The sequence below is a fragment of the Panthera pardus genome, unplaced genomic scaffold (genome assembly GCF_024362965.1).
Source record: "Panthera pardus isolate Hobbes unplaced genomic scaffold, ASM2436296v1 HiC_scaffold_22, whole genome shotgun sequence".
Taxonomy (NCBI): domain Eukaryota; kingdom Metazoa; phylum Chordata; class Mammalia; order Carnivora; family Felidae; genus Panthera; species Panthera pardus.
Window position 1 is genome coordinate 53,776,199 of NW_026526788.1, and position 18,835 is coordinate 53,795,033.

The following is an 18,835-nucleotide window of genomic DNA, read 5'->3' on the forward strand; positions in this document are numbered from 1 at the left end:
CCGTGTCTCCAAACCCAAGCCCTTAACCCAAGTTTTAGAATTCTATCCTGGATATTCCCGGCCTTTTACTTTACCAGATATATTTCCCCTATTAATCAAGTTTTTTCCCCCCAATCCAAATCCCCATGTTTTCAAACCACATTAGTTTCAGTCTCAAGAGTTTTGTAGTAATTGCTGGTTCCTCCCTCTTCAATCCCTCCTTATAGCTGATCAGTTATCATGTCTTGTGACTTCTAAACGCCATCATTTCCACTCACTGGCTATCACTCCATTTTAATCCATTATCACAGGGTGCTGGAATTATTTCAATAGCCACTCTGTGCCCGACTCCATTTCCTCTCTCCTTGAGTGATACTGGAAGTCTTTAAGAAAAGCCATATGATGTAACATGGTGCTAGATAAGAAAGGTAACTTAATATTATGGAAGATGAAGTGGAGAAGGGAGAAGGGAGGGTGAAGCGCTGAAGCCCTAAATTATAGCAACGGCGATAGAGAAGATGCATGAAAAAGCGTAAAGTCGACTGAACAAGTGGAGCTGGGAGGGCTTACATCTAATATCCTGTACTCTACTCCCATAAATTAAGTACGTCAAGTGAATTTTTGTTAAGCGAGTCAAACCCGTGCCTCTGTAAGAATTGTCACGCTCAGAGAGAGCCAACCAGCCTCCACCATCCAGATGGCGGATCCCAGATTGGCCGCAAGAGTGTCAGGGAGTGGGCCTCTCTAGCTACTGTCTCTATGGTTCGCAGAATATCCAGTTCGGGGGTTTGACCGGGCCGGCGTTAGTGCGTGCGCGAGCTCTGGCGCGTGCCCGCTCTCCCGCAACTGCCAGAAGCCCGGGGTGGGAGGGGTGGGTCTGGGAACGTTGCGGCGGCGGCCGCCGCGGCCCCAGCCCCCAGGGCTATTCCCGGGCCGAGTTTGCGCCGGGGACTCTTCCGTCGTCTCCTCAGGCGGCGCTCACCCGGCCCTAGATGGTGGGTCCGGAGGATGCAGGAGCCTGTTCGGGAAGAAACCCCAAGTTGCTCCCGCTGCCGGCGCCGGAGCCCGTGGGCCAGGACAGGAAGATGATCCGGGCCACGGGCGGCTTCGGCGGAGGCGTCGGCGCTGTGGAGCTGCCGGTGGAGGAGGAAGAGGAGAAGGAGACGCCGCCTCAGCAGCTCCTTCGGCGCTACCTCGCGGCGGCCGGGGGACAGCTGGAGCCGGGGCTGTGCTACTGTCCACTTCCCGCTGGCCAACCCCGCGCGCCGCCGCCCCCGGCAGCCCCGCGCTCGGACGCCTGCCCGCGGGACTCAGGCTCCAAGCACCGAGGCGCGGAGGCGGCGGATGCCCGTGCGCCGCGGCACAGAGGCATGACCAACGGGGATTCGGGCTTTCTGCCGGGCCAGGACTGTCGCGACCTGGAGGAGCCTCGAGAGCTGGCCCGCGCGGGCGGCAGGGACCCGCGCCACCGCCGCCTCCCCCCGGAGGGGCCTGGCGACGAGGGCGCGGACGGTGAGGGCAGTCCGTCCGACTGGGCCGCGCCACTCGAGCATCCGCTGCGGAGCTGCTGCCTGGCGGCGGCGGACGCCGACAAGTCCCAGGGTGCGAGCAGCGGCTCGGGGGGCAGCCCGGCCAGCGACAGCAGCAGTAGCGAGGACTTGGAGCGGCCGGGAGCCGGCGCTGGGGGTCCACAGGAGGGCTCGTTGGCCGCCGCCCCCGCCGAGAGGACTAGCTCGGGCGCGGAGCCGCGCCCCGGCGTCTCGGACGTTCACGTGAACTCTCGGAACACGTTCGAGGTGAGCCGCGACCACCTGCCCCCAGCCGGGCCGCCGGTGCCCGCGCCCGCCGCGGAGCAGGGCGCCGCGGGGACCTCGGCCCGGGCTCGACGGAGCGGCGGTTTCGCCGACTTCTTCGCCAGGTACAGCGCAGGCTGCGCCGGGGCTCGGGGAGGGTTAGGGGTCGCGACGGGGACCGGGGCCAGGGCGGAGGTCGAGGCCAGGAACTGGCCGAGAGCGGCTTGGGGGCCGTCTCCGCGCGGGCTCTTGCTGGCGTCAGGACTTAGCTTTGATTTGTCACCCGCAAAGAGGAACTGGGTCTGCATTGTGTTGTGTGTAGGAGAAGTTGCCAACTTTGTGGGGAGCGAATCTCTCTCCCTGTGGGCTGGAGGCTATACCTGTTGTTGACACCTGGTTTCCGTGTATTCAGGCCTTGCCAGCGTGCTAAAGCCATGGCTGCAGTTTTGCTTCCTCCGGATAAGCAGACAACCTGCTCTGTTCTCGGTGTATTTTTACTGTACTACGAGGAGTAGGGTTGGGGAGTGGGGGTGAGCGCGGCGGTCTGTGTGTGCGGGTGTGGTTGTGAAAGAGAAAGGGAAGTCATTCTGCAGAGATGTCTAGTTGCGTGGAGTCTAGCTTGGGAATTCCTGAAATTAGAAGTGGTTATGTTTCATAGTGTTTAACTATTTGTTTTAACGGCCTTTATTAAAATGCAGTCAGTTTGGAATTTACAATTTGATTCCAGCCCTTAAAAAGCCAAATGGCTATGGCGCTTTATCTAGAAAATCTCTCTTCTCTACTGCCAGATAGGCCTACGCTTTTTTTTCAGCAACCTTTTAGTTTTTGATGCTATTGTATTTGTGTTTTGACCTGCTATTCTTGAAATTGAGATATGGTGCTGGACATTGCAGATTTCAGAATAGGGCTTTGATAGGGATAAATAGTAAGAAATTACTCATCCTATTGCTCATTAACGAAATAGCAATTTTCCTGGAGTCAGATCTTGATATGCTTTTTTCCCCCCTTAATCTCTAGGCAAATAGGAAAGCATTCCCAACTTATAAACTCTTCCAGAGTTCTCCTGTGTTTTTGTTTCCTTTTCAGGGATCTTGATAGAAGTGAAAGAAACAAATTATACAGCTCAAGTTTTAGAGGATTATACAATTAGTGTGCATATTTGTAGACACAGGCACAATCTTCTCATTGTAATATTTTTTTCTACTTTATTATCCCTTATTTTTCCTGCTTATATAAATTCACAAATAATTTATAAAGTTTTTAAATCAAGATTGGGAAATCGTAATCTTGTGTTACTCATTGGGTAAAATATATAGTAGTGAGATCTATGTTTGTGGGTATAGTTGCAAAAACATACTTAAAGCTTATAGTGGCAGTATTCTAAAAGCTCTCAAGGTGAACTAAGTTTATACATTTGTGAACTTGTGTGGCCTTTGGGTGGTTTAGTGGTCATGTTTTGATGTCAGGTGTCAGGCAATTTTAGACTTGGAAGGGGCTTTGGAGATCACTAATTGAACCAGTATACCCAGAGTGCCTGCTTTGTGCCACCACTGGGAATAGAGATAATTTGGACACTGGTCCCTTACATGGTGGTGGAGGGCAGGCTACTAGGGATTAAGTTTGAAGACAAATATGTATATATACATCGCAATTTATGAATAATAGGGCAAATTTATTATAATACACTTTTTCATATTAACAGTAGGCAGGAATTTTGATATAATTAAAATTTTTCTTTAATCGATTCATAGGAGTTCACTAATAGTACTTCAGTTAATAAAGCTATTTGACATTCACGTAGCCATATTACTCATGTGCATCAGAGCACTGAATTTGAGTCAAAACAGGTACCATGAAGTTAATTTCTTTAAGCCCCAGTCTGTCTGTGTTTCTTTCTTTCTTTCTTTCTTTCTTTCTTTCTTTCTTTCTTTCTTTCTTTCTTTCTCTCTGTCTGTCTCTCTCTCTCTCTCTCTCTCTCTCTCTCTCTTTCTATTTATCTATTTTGAGAGTGAGCTGAGGAGGGGCAGAGAGAGAAGGAGAGAGAATCCCAGGCAGGCTTTGTGCCATCACTGCAGAGCCAGACGAGGAGCTCCAACTCAAAAACGGTAAGATCTTAACCCCAGCCGAAGTCAAGAGTCGGATGCTTAAAGGACTGAGCCACTCAGGTGCCCCTAAGTCTCGGTTTTCTTAATTGAAATCTGAATGTCAAGATTCTAGATGTCATTACTTCTTTGTATAACATTCTTGGAAAAGGGCACAGTCACATTTAACCAAAACCTTAACTGAATTCTGAACACCCCAAAGGCAGAGACTATGATACTTTCTGAATCTACGATATCTAGTAGTGGTATGAAGAACTTTGCTCAAGTTGTGTTGAATTGGAAACTTTTATGGACTCTTTGTCTATTATTCTCTAGGTAATTTTGAAGAGATCTTCTATTCCTGGGCAGAACGATCAGAAATTTACCTTGCCCTGACAACCTAAGAGGTTTTTTTTCCCCCCTTCGTGTATATAATTGTCATTCTTAACTCGGAAGCTCTAGATAAGGGCTCCCTTTGGAGATATCTTGTTCTTGGATGTACTCTTGTTCTTGGGGGCAACCCCTACTGCAACTTCATTTTTTTGAGGAAGCGCACTATCTACATAAGGTGGTTTCGTTAGCTCATGGCAGAGATGGAATTAGAAGCCAGGATTCCTGATTTTCAGACCAGGTTTACATTTGATCATAATTTGTATTCACCTGTGGCTTTTTTTTTTTTTTCCCTCTCTCACCTGATTGTCCTCCATCTTTTCCTTCTTTCCACTTCCTCTCTTTTCTTGGCAAAAATCTGTCATAAATACTTTTAAGGAATAGTTTCACGTTTGCTTTAAGTAAAGAGGGGAGTATTTTACAGCAGGATATCTATTACTACAGAGTTATCTTAAAGTTTTCTAAATTGACAGAAGCTTCATTGAGTAGAGTAGAAATTATGTAGGAGCTAAAGGAATTTGGTCCAGGGTGAGACTGCTCTATCCTCATCTCCTGCTTTTTCTCTCCTCCCTTCCATTCCAGGTGAGGTGAGTTGTATTTCAGTCCCTGTTGGGCACTTGCCTCAGCTTCACATGGGCATCTCTCTGTGAATTGTGACTTGACTATGGGAGCCCCACAAGTAATATTCCCTCAGATCCTTGGCCTTTTCCTGTCGGTAAATGTTTTAAAATGTTAGGTGACTACCACTATCTCTACTATCACCAACTTAGCAGTGAGAAGGAGATGAAAACTTCAAAAAATCTCATTTCCAGGTTAGCCTTCATTCTTCAAGGATCTCTTCATTACTCTTTTAAAAATAAATTTAAATTGTTTTATGGGTCCTTCAGGCAAATTCATGTCTTTTTTTTTTTTTTCAAGCTAGAATGGTTTATTTTTCAGGTAGATACAACCCTTTATAGATGTATTTTTTAAGCCATTTAATTCTCTTGCGTTTTCTTCAGATTGGCACAGTTACGGTTATTTAGAAACACACAGGTATCTGTGTCTCCAGGTAGTGCTGAGATATATATATATATATATATATATATATATATTTTTTTTTTTTTTTTTTTTCCACAAAGTCTTCATGTGAATTGTGAGAATTTGGTGGCCTTAAAGGGCATAGCTAATATTGAGAAGTATTGAAGACTCTTTCCTTCTTTTTAAAAAGAAAGTTGACTTTATAGATTATGAAACCTACAGATCCATGTAGCTTTTTCTAGAATTATTGACTTCTGAAACTTACTAAATGTTGTGGCAAAAACTTTTCACAAAACCCTTTTTATTACACTTAGGCTGCACTTGATCTTAGCCAAAAGGCCGAGAAGCGATCGCACTTAGGCTGAATAGTGAATACGAAAGGCTTTTTTAGTGATTTCTTTTTGTATCTATACAAACTCCATTCTCCACGATATGAAAATTATTCAGAATATATATTTTTGTTACATATGATATTGAGAATTTTAAATTCCTATAATTATAATTTTTCTTAACGTTCTCAGAAACAAGATGTACCACATTCATTTTTCACCTAGAATTTACACTCTTTGGCAAAATCATAATTCACCTAATTAACATAATTCCCAAGCCATCATAGATTTCTGTCAGGTAGGACTCTCTTATTTGTTGCACAGTGTATATTCCTCCCAGCCGACTAAAATAAAAACTACAGTGGGGCGCCTGGGTGGCTCAGTTGGTTAAGCGTCCGACTTCGGCTCAGGTCACGATCTCGCGGTCCCGTGAGTTCGAGCCCCGCGTCGGGCTCTGTGCTGACTGCTCACAGCCTGGAGCCTGTTTCAGATTCTGTGTCTCCCTCTCTCTCTGACCCTCCCCTGTTCATGCTCTGTCTCTCTCTGTCTCAAAAATAAATAAACGTTAAAAAAATTTTTTTTAAATAAAATAAAATAACTACAGTTTCAAAACCTATTTCTCGAAAAAACTTCAACATTTTAACAAAGAGGCAAAATACCAAACTTCTGATAAGTTTTAAAAGATTTTTATAGCTCCCTAAATCAAGCTTTTCTTTTCTTTTCTTTTCTTTTTTCTTTTCTAATGTTTGTTTACTTATTTTGAGAAAGAAAGAGTGCCTGCAAGCCAGGAGCAGGGGAAGGGCAGAAAGAGAGAGGGAAAGAGAATCCCAAGCAGGCTCCACACCCAGTGCTGAGCTGGTTAACAGGGGCTCAGTCTCACAACTGAGATCATGACCAGAACCAAAATCAAGGGTCGGGACTCTTAACTGACTGAGCTACCCAGGAGGTCCAGCATTTCTTTAATATAGGGGTGGTGTAATTCTGTGTAAGGAGAATGAAGGAATATCTGGATCTAAATATTACATTTTTGTTACTACACAGAGATTATAAAAGTAAACATGAAAATAATCATTTCTGTGTCTGTAATGAAACTCCTTTGGACATTGTTTATATGTTAATTATAAGTAAAATGTTTGAAATTTTTAGGAAAGCTGAAAAGAATATGTAATTAATTGCTCTAGAATAAAAATAAGAGTCTTTTAAGATTTTAGAGTGTCATGAAGCAACCAGCTATATTAGACTTAGGAGCTAATGGCTCAGGAGTGTTTTTATTTGTTTCCTGTGTCTGATACCCAGCCTCTCAACTCTGTCAACTCCCCTCCCCATCTCTAAACACAAAGCACTAAATCACTGGAAATCCAGCTCTGGTTTTCAAGGATTTTACCTTAGAAATTCATGGTTTTAAGGTGGATGCTTGAAAATGTGGTAATCTGAATATAAATCAGGCATAAAATAGTGGGAAACTACAATTTTTATGAGACTAAGATAATTTTAAGTACTCAAATATTATTTTGAAGTGTGAGACTAAATCAACATTTTTAACACAATATCCCAATAACAAAGCAGATTATTACTCTTTGGTAGAAATTTTATGAACTATTAAAAATGGGCATAGAGATTTACTTTATTTTTAAAATACTTTTTATTTTAGACTAGTGTTAGATTTACAGAAAAGTTGCAAAGATAGCACAGGGAGTTCTGGTATACTCCTCACCCAGTTCCCCTTTTGTTAACATCACATTGTGGTACATTTTTCACAACTAAGAAACCAACATTTGTGTATTACTATTAATTAAACTTACATGTCATTCAGCATAGACATACTGACTAAAAGATTTTTATTTGGTGCATAGTTGTGTTTTACTGTATAATAAACCTTTAAATTCGAAGGGACTTCAGGGATCACTTCATTCATCACTTAATATCCTACATAAAATCAACAGTGCTGTTATCAGAGAAATCTTTTATTTGCTAGATATCACCTAGTAAGGTGGTATTAATTTAATATTGGAAATGAGTTAGGCACGGTAGTGAGTTGTTCTTTTAGGGGGGTCCTAGAGCATTGATTTTTTAAGCTTTCAGTTCAAACTATTTGGGGCATGGGGCACCTGGGTGGCTCAGTTGGTTAAGCGTCCAACTTCTGCTCAGGTCATGATCTCACAGCTCATGAGTTCAAGCCCCACATCAAGCTCTGTGCTGGCAGCTCAGAACCTGGAGCCTGCTTCAGATTCTGTGTCTCCCTCTCTCTCTGCCCTTTCCCACTCATGCTCTGTCTCTCTGTCTTAAAAATAAATAAAACATCAAACTATTTGGGGCAGTATTTACAAGATTTAACAACCAGTACCTACCTATGTGCCTCTAGAAAAATATGAAATCATATTTTAATTCTACATAATTTCATATTTGTCCAAAATTATTTGTGTATTTTCTCTTCTAATTCTGTAAATATTCCTGTGACCTTTTAAGGAATTTGTTTTTATTTTACAATTTTATTTTACAATTATTTGCCCACAGTGAATTAATAAAAGAATCAGAACTAGACCAAAGATCTGATTCCTAAGATTTGAAGCTAATGTACCAATTTCTGTGAATCATGAGAAGTTTATGAACACAAACATAGCTTTTGGTGTAGTGAAAATACTATTTGTTTGAGAGATAAGAAACTTGGTTTTTGTCCTGGGTAGCTTTTGCCATTAAATAATTGTGTGACCTTGGGCAAAATAATTCTAGATTTTTTTCCTTATAATTTCTTTGGAGTAGGAGAGAGAATAGGATAATGAAGTAAATTGTAGTTAATCAACATATTGGAATTTGAGACCTTAACTTCCTGACCATGAGTTATGTCTCAAAGGTTGCCAGTGTTCTACTTGGGCAAACTAATAGCTTAATGAGTAATTCCTAACTTTTGCTATACTTCAAAATTACCTGAAAACACATTTAAAAAAATTGGATTCTCCAGAATCCACAACCCCTACCTTGTCAGATTCAGAGGACTTGCTTTCTGGCAGATGGCATATACAAACTACAGGATAGTGTAGTGATAAAAAAATGCTGGTTCTGGAATTAGATTGCCTTGGTTTGAATTAGCTTACCTAGCTGTATAATTCTGAACAAGTTACTTGACCCCTCTGGACCTTTGCCAAGTCATCCATAAAGTAAAGATAATGGTGATACCTACCTCATGAGATTGTCCATGAGATAATGTTCTAAGTGCCTTGTACTTGTTGTGTGGTATAGAGGGAAGGTTCAGATGTTGTTACTTAAACTTCATCAAGACAGCCACAGTCCCTTCCCCAGCTTCATCATTGAAATCCATTGGTTGAAAGAAAGAAAGAAAGAAAGAGAGAAAGAAAGAAAGAAAGAAAGGGATGAATGGATTTTTTTGTGTACTACCTGAAGAAACATTACACAATTTGTGTAGTAGATTTTTAAACATAATTTGTATTTGGTATTGGATGGGTGTTAAAATGGACTATAATGTAATAATCTAAAATTTTCAGAAGTCTTGAAGCTTTGACTAAAAAGCAAATCTGAGAAGGAACTGAAAGGAAGAAATGTTGAGAAAGATTAAAATATTTGTATCTTTTATTGTTTTAAGGAACTTATAGACAAGCAAAGCCAGTTTTTAAGTTAAATTCATGAAATGTTTAGCTTGGCTCACTCATACATTTCATGCTTAGTATGTTGTGGTGGGAAAGCTTTGGGAAGAGTGGAAACATTTGGAGATTTTTGAGGTGACACATCTGTTACTCATCTCTATGTGTACTGAGAAGGGAAAGTCAGTCCTTTTTGAGGCTGCATATTTCTTCCTGGGAACTCCTTTTAGCTATGCTCAGTTGTCCCCAGGTAGTTTTGAGTGATAGTTGCTTGGACCCTACTACAGTAATTCTTAAACTTTCGTGTATTTTAAAATTACCTGGAGGGAGGAGGTTGTTAAGAATTCAGATTCCTTAAGTCCCCCCCGCCAATCCTTTGATTCACTAGATCTTTTGTGGGGCCCAGCAGGAATCCAAATATTTAACTAGGACTCCCCAGAAGGATTCTGATGCAGGTGGTTCCCAGACATAATTACAGAAATAATTGTTGATAGGCAGGCAGGTCTCCTCAGATAATAATTGAAAGAAGGTGCAACATGCATTTATAGCTCACATTACCTTATTGTTTTAAACTTGGATCATAGGTAGGTCCTCTGTAATTGGTGAGTGTAAGTACGGATACAGTAGAGAAGTATTCTGCTGACCTTCACTAGATTGAGAAGTCATCTCTGCCTGATTAAATCTTAGCTTCCTTTTTTTATTCCCCCCTTTAGTGGGAAGGGTCCTTTACTTTTATTTTATACTATGTGGAAAGCCTTGCTTGCCTGTTCTGTGAAAAGCTTTAACTTTCAAAACCTTACTCAGATCTTTTCAACATGGAGTCATAACTTTATCTCTCTTTATTTATAGCTCATCAAAAAAAAAAAAGGTGTTAATTTTCCTCCTTCTGCTGCTAGTTGTAACTCTTTTCCATGCCTTTAAGAAAAACTACTGCAGATTGCACATGGCTTATTTCCCTCTAGAATTTGCTGTTTCAGCCTTTCTTGGACTTCTTATTTCTGTGGCCAAAAGAAGAAAGAGATGGAAACCCATGTGACTGTCTGGGTTTTCAGCAGGCTCTTTCCTGCAATTAAGAGAAGTTTACCTTAGGAAACCAAACTACAGGTTGTGCTCCTAGTTAGAGCTTGTTTGAGTGTGAGCTTGATAATGTGTTTAATTTACCTTTGAATTTGGCTTTTCGATTTCTTTTTAATTTGAATTTTATTTTGGGATACATTTCTTGGCTAAAAAATATTTCCATCTGCCTGTTTCTAACCCCACAGAGATTAAAACATCTTAAGTTTGGAACTGAACATGATAGTTTTGAAATCAAATTATGTGCTATTTTCTCATATTTTCCAAAATACTGTAATGTATACCTACCCATCATACATGGGGCATTATTTACAATTTCCAAATCTGGTTTTCATCAAGAATGTTTGTAGTTATCGTCTAGTCATGGAGGGGAAACACTTTTGTTCCCTCAAGAGAAAGGTATTCACAAACTGTAAGTTTAATTGTTTTTTGTAAGAAAAACAGAAAATGCTCATTTTTTGGCTTAAAAAATAGAAATTTATTTTCTGCGAGTTCTGTAGGTTAGAAGTCCAACATCAGCCTCAGTGGACTAAAATCATGATGTCAGCAGGGCCCCATTCTTCTCTAGAGGCTTGAGGGGGGAGGGTCCATTTCCTTCAGAAAATGTTCATATTATTTGCTTTTGAAAAACAGGACGGGTTATAAAATAAAACTGAGGATAAATACTTTGTTTCCATACTATTCCAGTTAAGGTGGTAAGAAAAAAGATAAAGAAGATTGGAAGTTGTGAAGGTGTAAGTTAGAGACAGAAGAAACTGTTAAGAGAATGAGTTTGAAGATGTATGTACAGAGAAAAATTGTTAAGGAACATACATGTCGTCGGTTGGAAGTTAGCTCTGCACTTTGGCCTCTAGGCTTAAGAGTATTACTACAGATTATGCTTATATTTATTTTTCTACTCTGCTTACCTCAATGCCTTTGTAGAAGTTTCTGGCAACTTCTTAAAGATATCTGCTATACCTCCCTCTTAACTTCCCTAGTGTTCCATCCTCTCATGGCCTCATAATAGGTCATATTGTGCAGCAGAAATATCTTTTAATGACAGCTGATATATATAAAGTTTTAATTAAGGCTCTAAAAGTTTAGGTATTAATATGATAGATTCAGATATTAGTACAATTTGGGGCACCTGGGTGACTCAGTTGAGTGTCCGACTCTTGGTTTAGGCTCAGGTCATGATCCCAGAGTTGTGGGATCGAGCCCCACATCAGACTCTGCATGGAGCCTGGAGCCTGCTTGAGATTCTCCCTTTCTCTCTCTCTCTTTTTCTATCCCTCTGCCACTCTCCCCCACTCGCACGCTCTTTTTCTCTCTGTAAAAAGTTAAAAAAAAAAAAAAAGAGAGAGAGAGAGGTGCCTGGGTGGCTCAGTAGGTTACGGCTCTGACTTCAGCTCAGGTCATGATCTCACGGTTTCGTGACTTTGAGCCCCTCATTGGGCTGTGTGCTGATAGCATGGAGCATGCTTGGGATTCTTTCTCTCTCCCTCTCTCACTGCCCCTCTCCTGATCATGCTGTCTCTCTCTCAAAAATAAGTAAATAAAAAAACTTAGAAGAGACACTTTGGTCACTAGAAGGTTACTATATTGCTGGAAGATAGGTTCTATGATGGGTACCATCAGTTCAAGAAGTACTTCTAGGTTGACCTGAGCAAAAGGTCAACAAAACAAACCAACAGTAACCACCACCTTAGAGCTAAGTGTGTTTGTCTCTTTATTCTTAGAGAGTTTAAGGCACCTGATGGATGTTGTTTAGCCTCTGCTTGATTTCTTTTACTAACAAGGTCAGTTTCCTCAAGGCAGCCTATTGAGGGTGGTATTAATTGTTAGAAGGTTCTTTATGTGGAATCACAGTGTATCTCTTTGTAATGTTTCTGGTCCTGATTTGCCCTTTAGAGCCACAAAGAATAAGTCAGGTTTTTTTGTTTTTGTTTTGTTGTTTTGTTTTGTTTTGTTTTACATAATCACCCTTCAGAAATTTAAAGATTATTTCTGAACCTCTTTTTTGTTTTTGGACCCTCTGGCCTAAGCATACATAGTTCTTACGAGTTAGTTTGCAGTTTTCTTACCATTTATTTATTCAACAAATGGTTTTCAGCCCTATTATGTATATGAGGCACTAAGGAAATTAAGCAATATTAAACTTAAGATGGGGGAGTCACATAAATCAGTACTTACACAGTACTTGATTAGTGTTATAAAAGAAGGTACAGGATGAATCAGCAGCACTGAAGGAGTGATTAACTTTGGGGTAGGAAGTTAGGAAGCTTAGGGGTAGGTAGATGAAACAAGAATGCTTGGGAATGACCGAGATTGGAATGAGGCCAACTGAAGACTGTACAGGCACACAACATGATGTGTGGAATTTATACATGAAATAGCACAGCACTTTTGGGACTGCAGATACTCAGTGTGACCGCCTTTAGTGCAGGTAAGGTAGAGTGTCAAAAACTGAGGCAAAAAGGTTGAAGCTACATTATGAGGAAGTTTATGACAGAAGTTAACAATTTGAACTTATTCCATGAAGGGTAGCAGTGCACAGGACCTTTGATGGACTTTTAAAATAAGGACAGCATGCTCAGAATTGCATTTTATTTTATTAAAAATTTTTTAACTTGATTTATTTTTGAGAGACAGTGCAAGTGGGACAGGGTTGGGGGCAGAGAGAGAGGGAAAGAGAAAGAATCCTGAGCAAGCTCCCCATTGTCAGCGCAGAGCCCGAGGTGGGGCTTGAACTCACAAACCATGAGATCATGACCTGAGCTGAAACCAAGAGTCGGACATTTAACTGACTGAGCCACCCAGGCACCTCCATTTTATTTTATTTTTTAAATGTTTATTTTTGAGTGAGTGAGAGAGAGGGCGAGAGAGCACACTTGAGCCTGAACTGGGGTGGGGCAGAGAGAGAGAGAAGGACTGATGGTCTGAATGGGCTCTCTTGCTGACAGCAGAGAGCCTGATGTGGGGCTTGAACTCACAGACTGTGAGATCATGACCTGACCCACAATCAAGAGTCAGAAGCTTAACTGACTGAGCCACCCAGGGGCCCCTCTCAATTGCATTTTAGAACACTGACTCTTGCAGCAGAGTGGCAGATGATTTGGGACTTGTGAAACCAGGGCTTGGATATACACTTGTGGTAGTTGATGTAAGTAACAGTCAATCCTTGTCAGAAGGAATCACTAACAAATTGAATGACATATCTTACACACCAGTAGCCTTTTTGTGAAGCTTTAAGGGGGGAAAACTTTGAATCTGATTTTTGTTTTGAGGAAAGTGGGATGACATGAAAATGGAGAGTCAGGTGAAAAATTATGTCTATCATGTTTTATAAGGAATTTGATGAGGGGGAAAAGACCCCATAATAGCTCTTAGGCTTGTGGTTTTGCTGTCATGGATCAGAAAGGAAACAACTTCAGGGAAAACCCTGAGAGTGTAAAGTTGTAAGATGAAGACTACATCCAGTGTGCACACATGTTCTGTACATTGCTTCATAAAAGTGGATGCTGGCAGTATGCCTTTTGGCCATTTTTGAGGATTGAATGAGGTAGACGAAGTAGCGAGACTTCGTAATTACTTGTATGTGTATGTATCTCTTCTAGTAAGATACAGATTCCCTGGAGAAAGGGAACATGTCTTTCTTGCTCTTTTTTTTTTTTTTTTGTCTCTGCATGGAAACATGGAGCCTTGTATGTATAGGAACACAAGGATTTATTGGATTAAATACTGTTTAAAATGTATAAGAATGTAATACAGTTAAATGTCTGGAACCTTTGAAGTGGTCACTCTGGGAGGCTCCCCACTTGTTACTTTAATAGGTATCATTTCTCAAAGTATTTTGGTGCCTGTCTTCGGGGAGATGTTTCTGTAGGAGAGAAACCAGTTGGGCAATGTAGGATGGGACTGAAGAACTGAATGTTGGAGGGGAGTCAAAGCTAAAATACATTAGGAAGCCAACCAAGCAAATTCAGTTGTACATTAACTGTACTGGAAGAAGTACTCTAACTAATATCCTAGTATAATAGATTTATCCCCAAGCAGATAGTTAGACATAATATGTGAATAGTTGAGGTTTGTACAAACAGGCATAAATGATTTCACTTTCATATTCTTTTCAAGGATTAAGTAAAGTCAGAGAGACTTGGGGTCTACCAACCCTTAAATTTGGTTATCTTGGGTAGATCTGGCTATATCAGTTTAATTTTGGTGGAGCCTAAAACTCTTGTTACTTACCACTGGGTTTGCAAAACAGTCCATATTTTAAAGGACTAACTTTTATATAGATTATGAAAAAATCTATAGTACACCGGCTATAACTGACAGTGTTACAATGTAAAAGAAATGTGAAACTCTGATAAATGTTGCCTTTATGATGTTGCAAGTTTTGAAATATCCTTTATATTTTTTCCACTTGTGAGGTAAATCATTTTCTTTAGCTTTTCTTTTTTTTTTTTTTTTTTTAACATTTATTTATTATTGAGAGACAGAGACATAGAGTATGAGCAGGGGAGGGGTGGAGAGAGGGAAGACACAGAATCTGAAGCAGGCTCCAGGCTCTGAGCTGTCAGCACAGAGCCCGACACGGGGCTCGAACTCACAAACCGTGAGATCATGACCTGAGCCGAAGTCGGTTGCCCAGCCAACTGAGCCACCCAGGCGCCCCTTCTTTAGCTTTTCTGCCTAGCAAAACAAATTATTCTCAATTTCAGTAGAACTAGATGTATCACTCTTTTATATTTTTGATCTTTTATTGATAGCAAACACATTCATCTTTTATCATTTTATTCATTATTCATTCTTTATTCATTCTTAAGAAACCATACTAAATAATATTTGTTTACTGTCACACATTTGTCTATTATTAGCCTGCATTTTAGATTTGCTAAAACTTAAAACCAGCTCATGTAGAGTAAATAGCTTTCAATATAAACAGTTTTGTATTTTCTTTAAAAAGCTTTAAACAGTGAAATTTAGTTTTCTGTTTAATATTTTTAATTCCAGACACAGCCAGAAAAAAAATAAAAGTGAATCTCCTTGAAATAGTTCTTACTTTACAAAGTTGTGTGGTTTAGATACAGTTTTTGGTTTGGCATACTTATTAATACTGAAAGATGTGGGTTTAGTCTGTTAATTAAACTGGTGACCATGTTTTAAGAACTGATAACTGGAAGTTTAGTTTTAGAAACCTGTTAAAATTTTATTATAGTGAAATACATATAAAATTTACCATCGGTAACATTTGATGTGTTCATGCTGTTGTGCGGGCATCACAACTGTTTAGTTCCAAAACATTTCATTACTCAGAAAGGAAATTCCATGTCCATTAGCAGTCACTCCACTCCCTTCTCCCCCCAAGTCCCTGGCAACCACTAATCTATGTCCTTAGTGGGTTTGTGTATTATGAATATTTTGTATAAATGAAATCATATATGGCCTTTTGTGTCTTCTTTCACTTAGCATAATGTTTTCAGGACCCATCCATGTTGTAGTGTGTATCAGTACATAGTTTTGATGGCTGAATAGTATTCCACTATGTGGATATATCACATTTTGTTTATCCACTTATCCATTGACAGACATTTGGGTTGTTTTCACCTTTTGGTTTTTATGAATAGTGTGAACATTTGTGCGCAAGTTTTTTGTTTTTGTTTGTTTTTAATACCTCTCAAGTTATTTTGGGTGTTATATCTAGGAGTGGAATTGTTGGGTCATATTCTAAATGTTTAACGTATTGAGGAACAGCCAGTTGTTTTCACCAGCAGCTGCACCATTTTACATTCCCACCAGCTGTGTACAAGGATTCCACTTAATCACCTCCTCTCCCAACGCCTATCATTTTCCTTTTTTTTTTTCTTTTTCTAGTTATAGCCATCCTAGTGAGTATGGAATAGTATCTTATGGTGGTTTTGCGTTTCCCCAATGGCTAATGATGAGCATATTTTCATGTGCTTGTTGAACATTTGTGTATCTTCTTTGGAGAAATGTTTATCAAATCTTTTGTCCATTAAAAACATTTCTTTAATGTTTATTTATTTTTGAGAGGGAGGGGGAGGGGCAGAGAGAGAGGGAGACACAGAGTCTGAAGCAGGCTCCAGGGTCTGAGCTGTCAGTACAGAGCCCGACGTGGGGTCCGAACCCGTGATCTGAGCCAAAGTCTGACACTTAACTGAATGAACCACCCAGGTGCCCCACTTTTGCCCATTTTAATTGGGCTGTTTGTAGTTTTGTTGTTGAGCTATATGAGTTCTTTATATACTCTGGATACTAGCCCTTTATTACATGTTGGTAATTTGGAAATGTGTCCTCCTATGGCTTGTCTTTACACTTTCTTGATAGTATCATTTGATGTACAAAAGTAGAAACTTTTTAGATTGGCTATATTGCACTTCTAAGTATGTGTAACCAACTTAGTTTGTACTTAGGGGAAATAAAATATGTATATAAGCTATCTAGAGCATAGAGACCGGAAAGTACAGAATGTATGAAAAAGTATAGAGTTTGGCTCATATGTTAGGGTTATTTTCTGCAGTTTTAAGGAACAGAAGCCCACCTAAACTACCTTAAATGAAGGAAGGTTTATTACAGGCATGTAATAGGCATCTTGTGGATATTTTGGAAATTAGAAATAAAATATATCTGGACTATATAGAGTGCCTGAAACAGTGGTTTCTCGGCTTTTCAAGGGATGGTTTTTCTCATCTCTTTTCTGTCTCCTGGTTGTTCGATGCATGGTTTCCACCTGCAAAAACCCTATAAAGCTATCTCAGCTCTCTCTACCTGATTATCAGTTCATGCATCTTCCAGCCTTCGACTGACTCAATCTCTAAGTCTTCTATTTAAAAATCCTGGGAGGGGGCGCCTGGGTGGCTCAGTCAGTTAAGCTTCTGACTCTTGGTTTTGGCTCATGTCACTATCTCATGGTTTGTGGAATTGAGCCCCCCATTGGGCTCTGTGTTGGCAGTGTGGAGCCTGCTTGGGATACTCTGTCTTCCTGTCTCTCTGCCCCTCCACCACTCACGCTGTCTCTCTCTCTCTCCAAATAAATAAATACATTTTTTTAAAAAAAATCCTGGGAATCTGATTGTCTCAGCCTATGAATGAATTTGTTCCTATTTTATCAGAGTGCAGTCTAATCAGCACTGAAGGGCAAGGCCATATGATACAAATGCAGTCACATTGGGCTACTGCTTCAGCAGGGATTGGTGCAAATGCACAAAGAAGTGGGAGCAGGTCGCAGGTATGCTGCAGCTACATATGTTTTTCTTACTTGTGGAAATAATAGTGGGAACTAATGATGGAAAGATTATATGGGTACAAGTGGTGAATAGATTTTAATACTAGGATGAAGAATTAAAATTTTTCCATAGACATTAGGGACTGTTGAGGATTTGGGGGCAAGGAAATAAAATGATCTGTTCTTTCCTATTCATACTTTGGAGTTTATCCTAGCCAGAATGAGTTGTCATTCTCCTCTCTAATTTCTGTTTGCCTGAATCCTCCCTTGTTCATTCAACAAGCATATTTGGACACCAACTCTATTCCAGGAAAGAAAGGAGCTAGAATAAGGCCTTTCTGGTAAAGTCAGTGATGATCATATTGTGGACATAAATTGAAAGGCTATGATGTGATACTAGCAGGGAGCATGAGATGGGGGAGACAAGATTTACTTCTCTTCACTGAGTCTGGCTTATAAGTCTATCTTCAGATTCATTCCAGTGCTTTACGTGACTTAGGAGAGAGGGTGACCACAAAGACGTAACATGACGGAGTGTTTTGGGGTGATGGAACTGTTCTGTACCTCAATTGTGGTGGTAGTTGCACAAATCTGTATGTGTGGTGAAACTTACAGAACTGTACATCAAAAGAAAAACAGCCAATTTTCATTTTGTGTTAGTCTAAAAAATAAAGTATGTACTGACTATTTTAAATATCTTATATGCAGGGCATTGTCAATGTTGCATAATCCTGTTCTCAGAACATTTATAGGTTAAAACACTCAGATCAGTATATAAGATAGATAGTGAAAAGTATCAAAAGGGAATGATGCAAGAAGAAATGGCTCATAGGGGAGAAAGGTTTATGGAAATAATAATGGCTCGTTAGACTGCACTCCTCCATTAGACTAATGCTATAGACTGAATGTTTGTCCTCTACTCCCCCATCATATTTTGAAACCTAATCCCCAGTGTGATAGCATTTGGAGTTGGGGACTTTGGGAGGTGCTTAAGTCTTGAGAGTAGAGCCCCAATGATTAATGTCCTTATGAAAGAGCTCCCAGAGAGCTTTCTCACCCCTTTCACCCTGTGAGGACAGAGGCAAAAGACAGTAGTAGTCTATGAACTGGAGGGAGACCTTCACCAGACGCTGAATCTGCCAGTGCCTTGATCTTTGACTTTCCAGCTCCAGAAATGTAGGAAATAAGCTTCTGTTGTTTGTAAGCCACCAAATTTGTAGTATTTTGTTATAGTACCCCAAGTGAACTAAGATAACTACAAATAGTTCTCTGTAGCCACTCAGATTTGCAGACTTTCATGTGTGTAAACACAGCACTTGGGATACAGTGATGAACACAGAGC

General features: G+C 40.4%; 1 protein-coding gene across 3 annotated transcripts in view; it reads left to right on the forward strand.

Annotated features, from left to right (window-relative positions):
* Nucleotides 1-766: 766 nt before the first annotated feature.
* Nucleotides 767-18,835, forward strand: part of TBC1D12 (TBC1 domain family member 12) — a 107,853-nt gene continuing 89,784 nt past the window's right edge. The window contains exon 1 of one of the 3 annotated variants that reach the window (XM_053909747.1): nt 767-1,897. In XM_053909747.1, the coding sequence (XP_053765722.1) occupies nt 972-1,897 (926 nt within the window). In that variant the 5' untranslated portion in view covers nt 767-971. The remainder of the gene's footprint in view (nt 1,898-18,835) is intronic. The other 2 variants (XR_008424889.1, XM_019445135.2) reach the window with 2 other exon arrangements.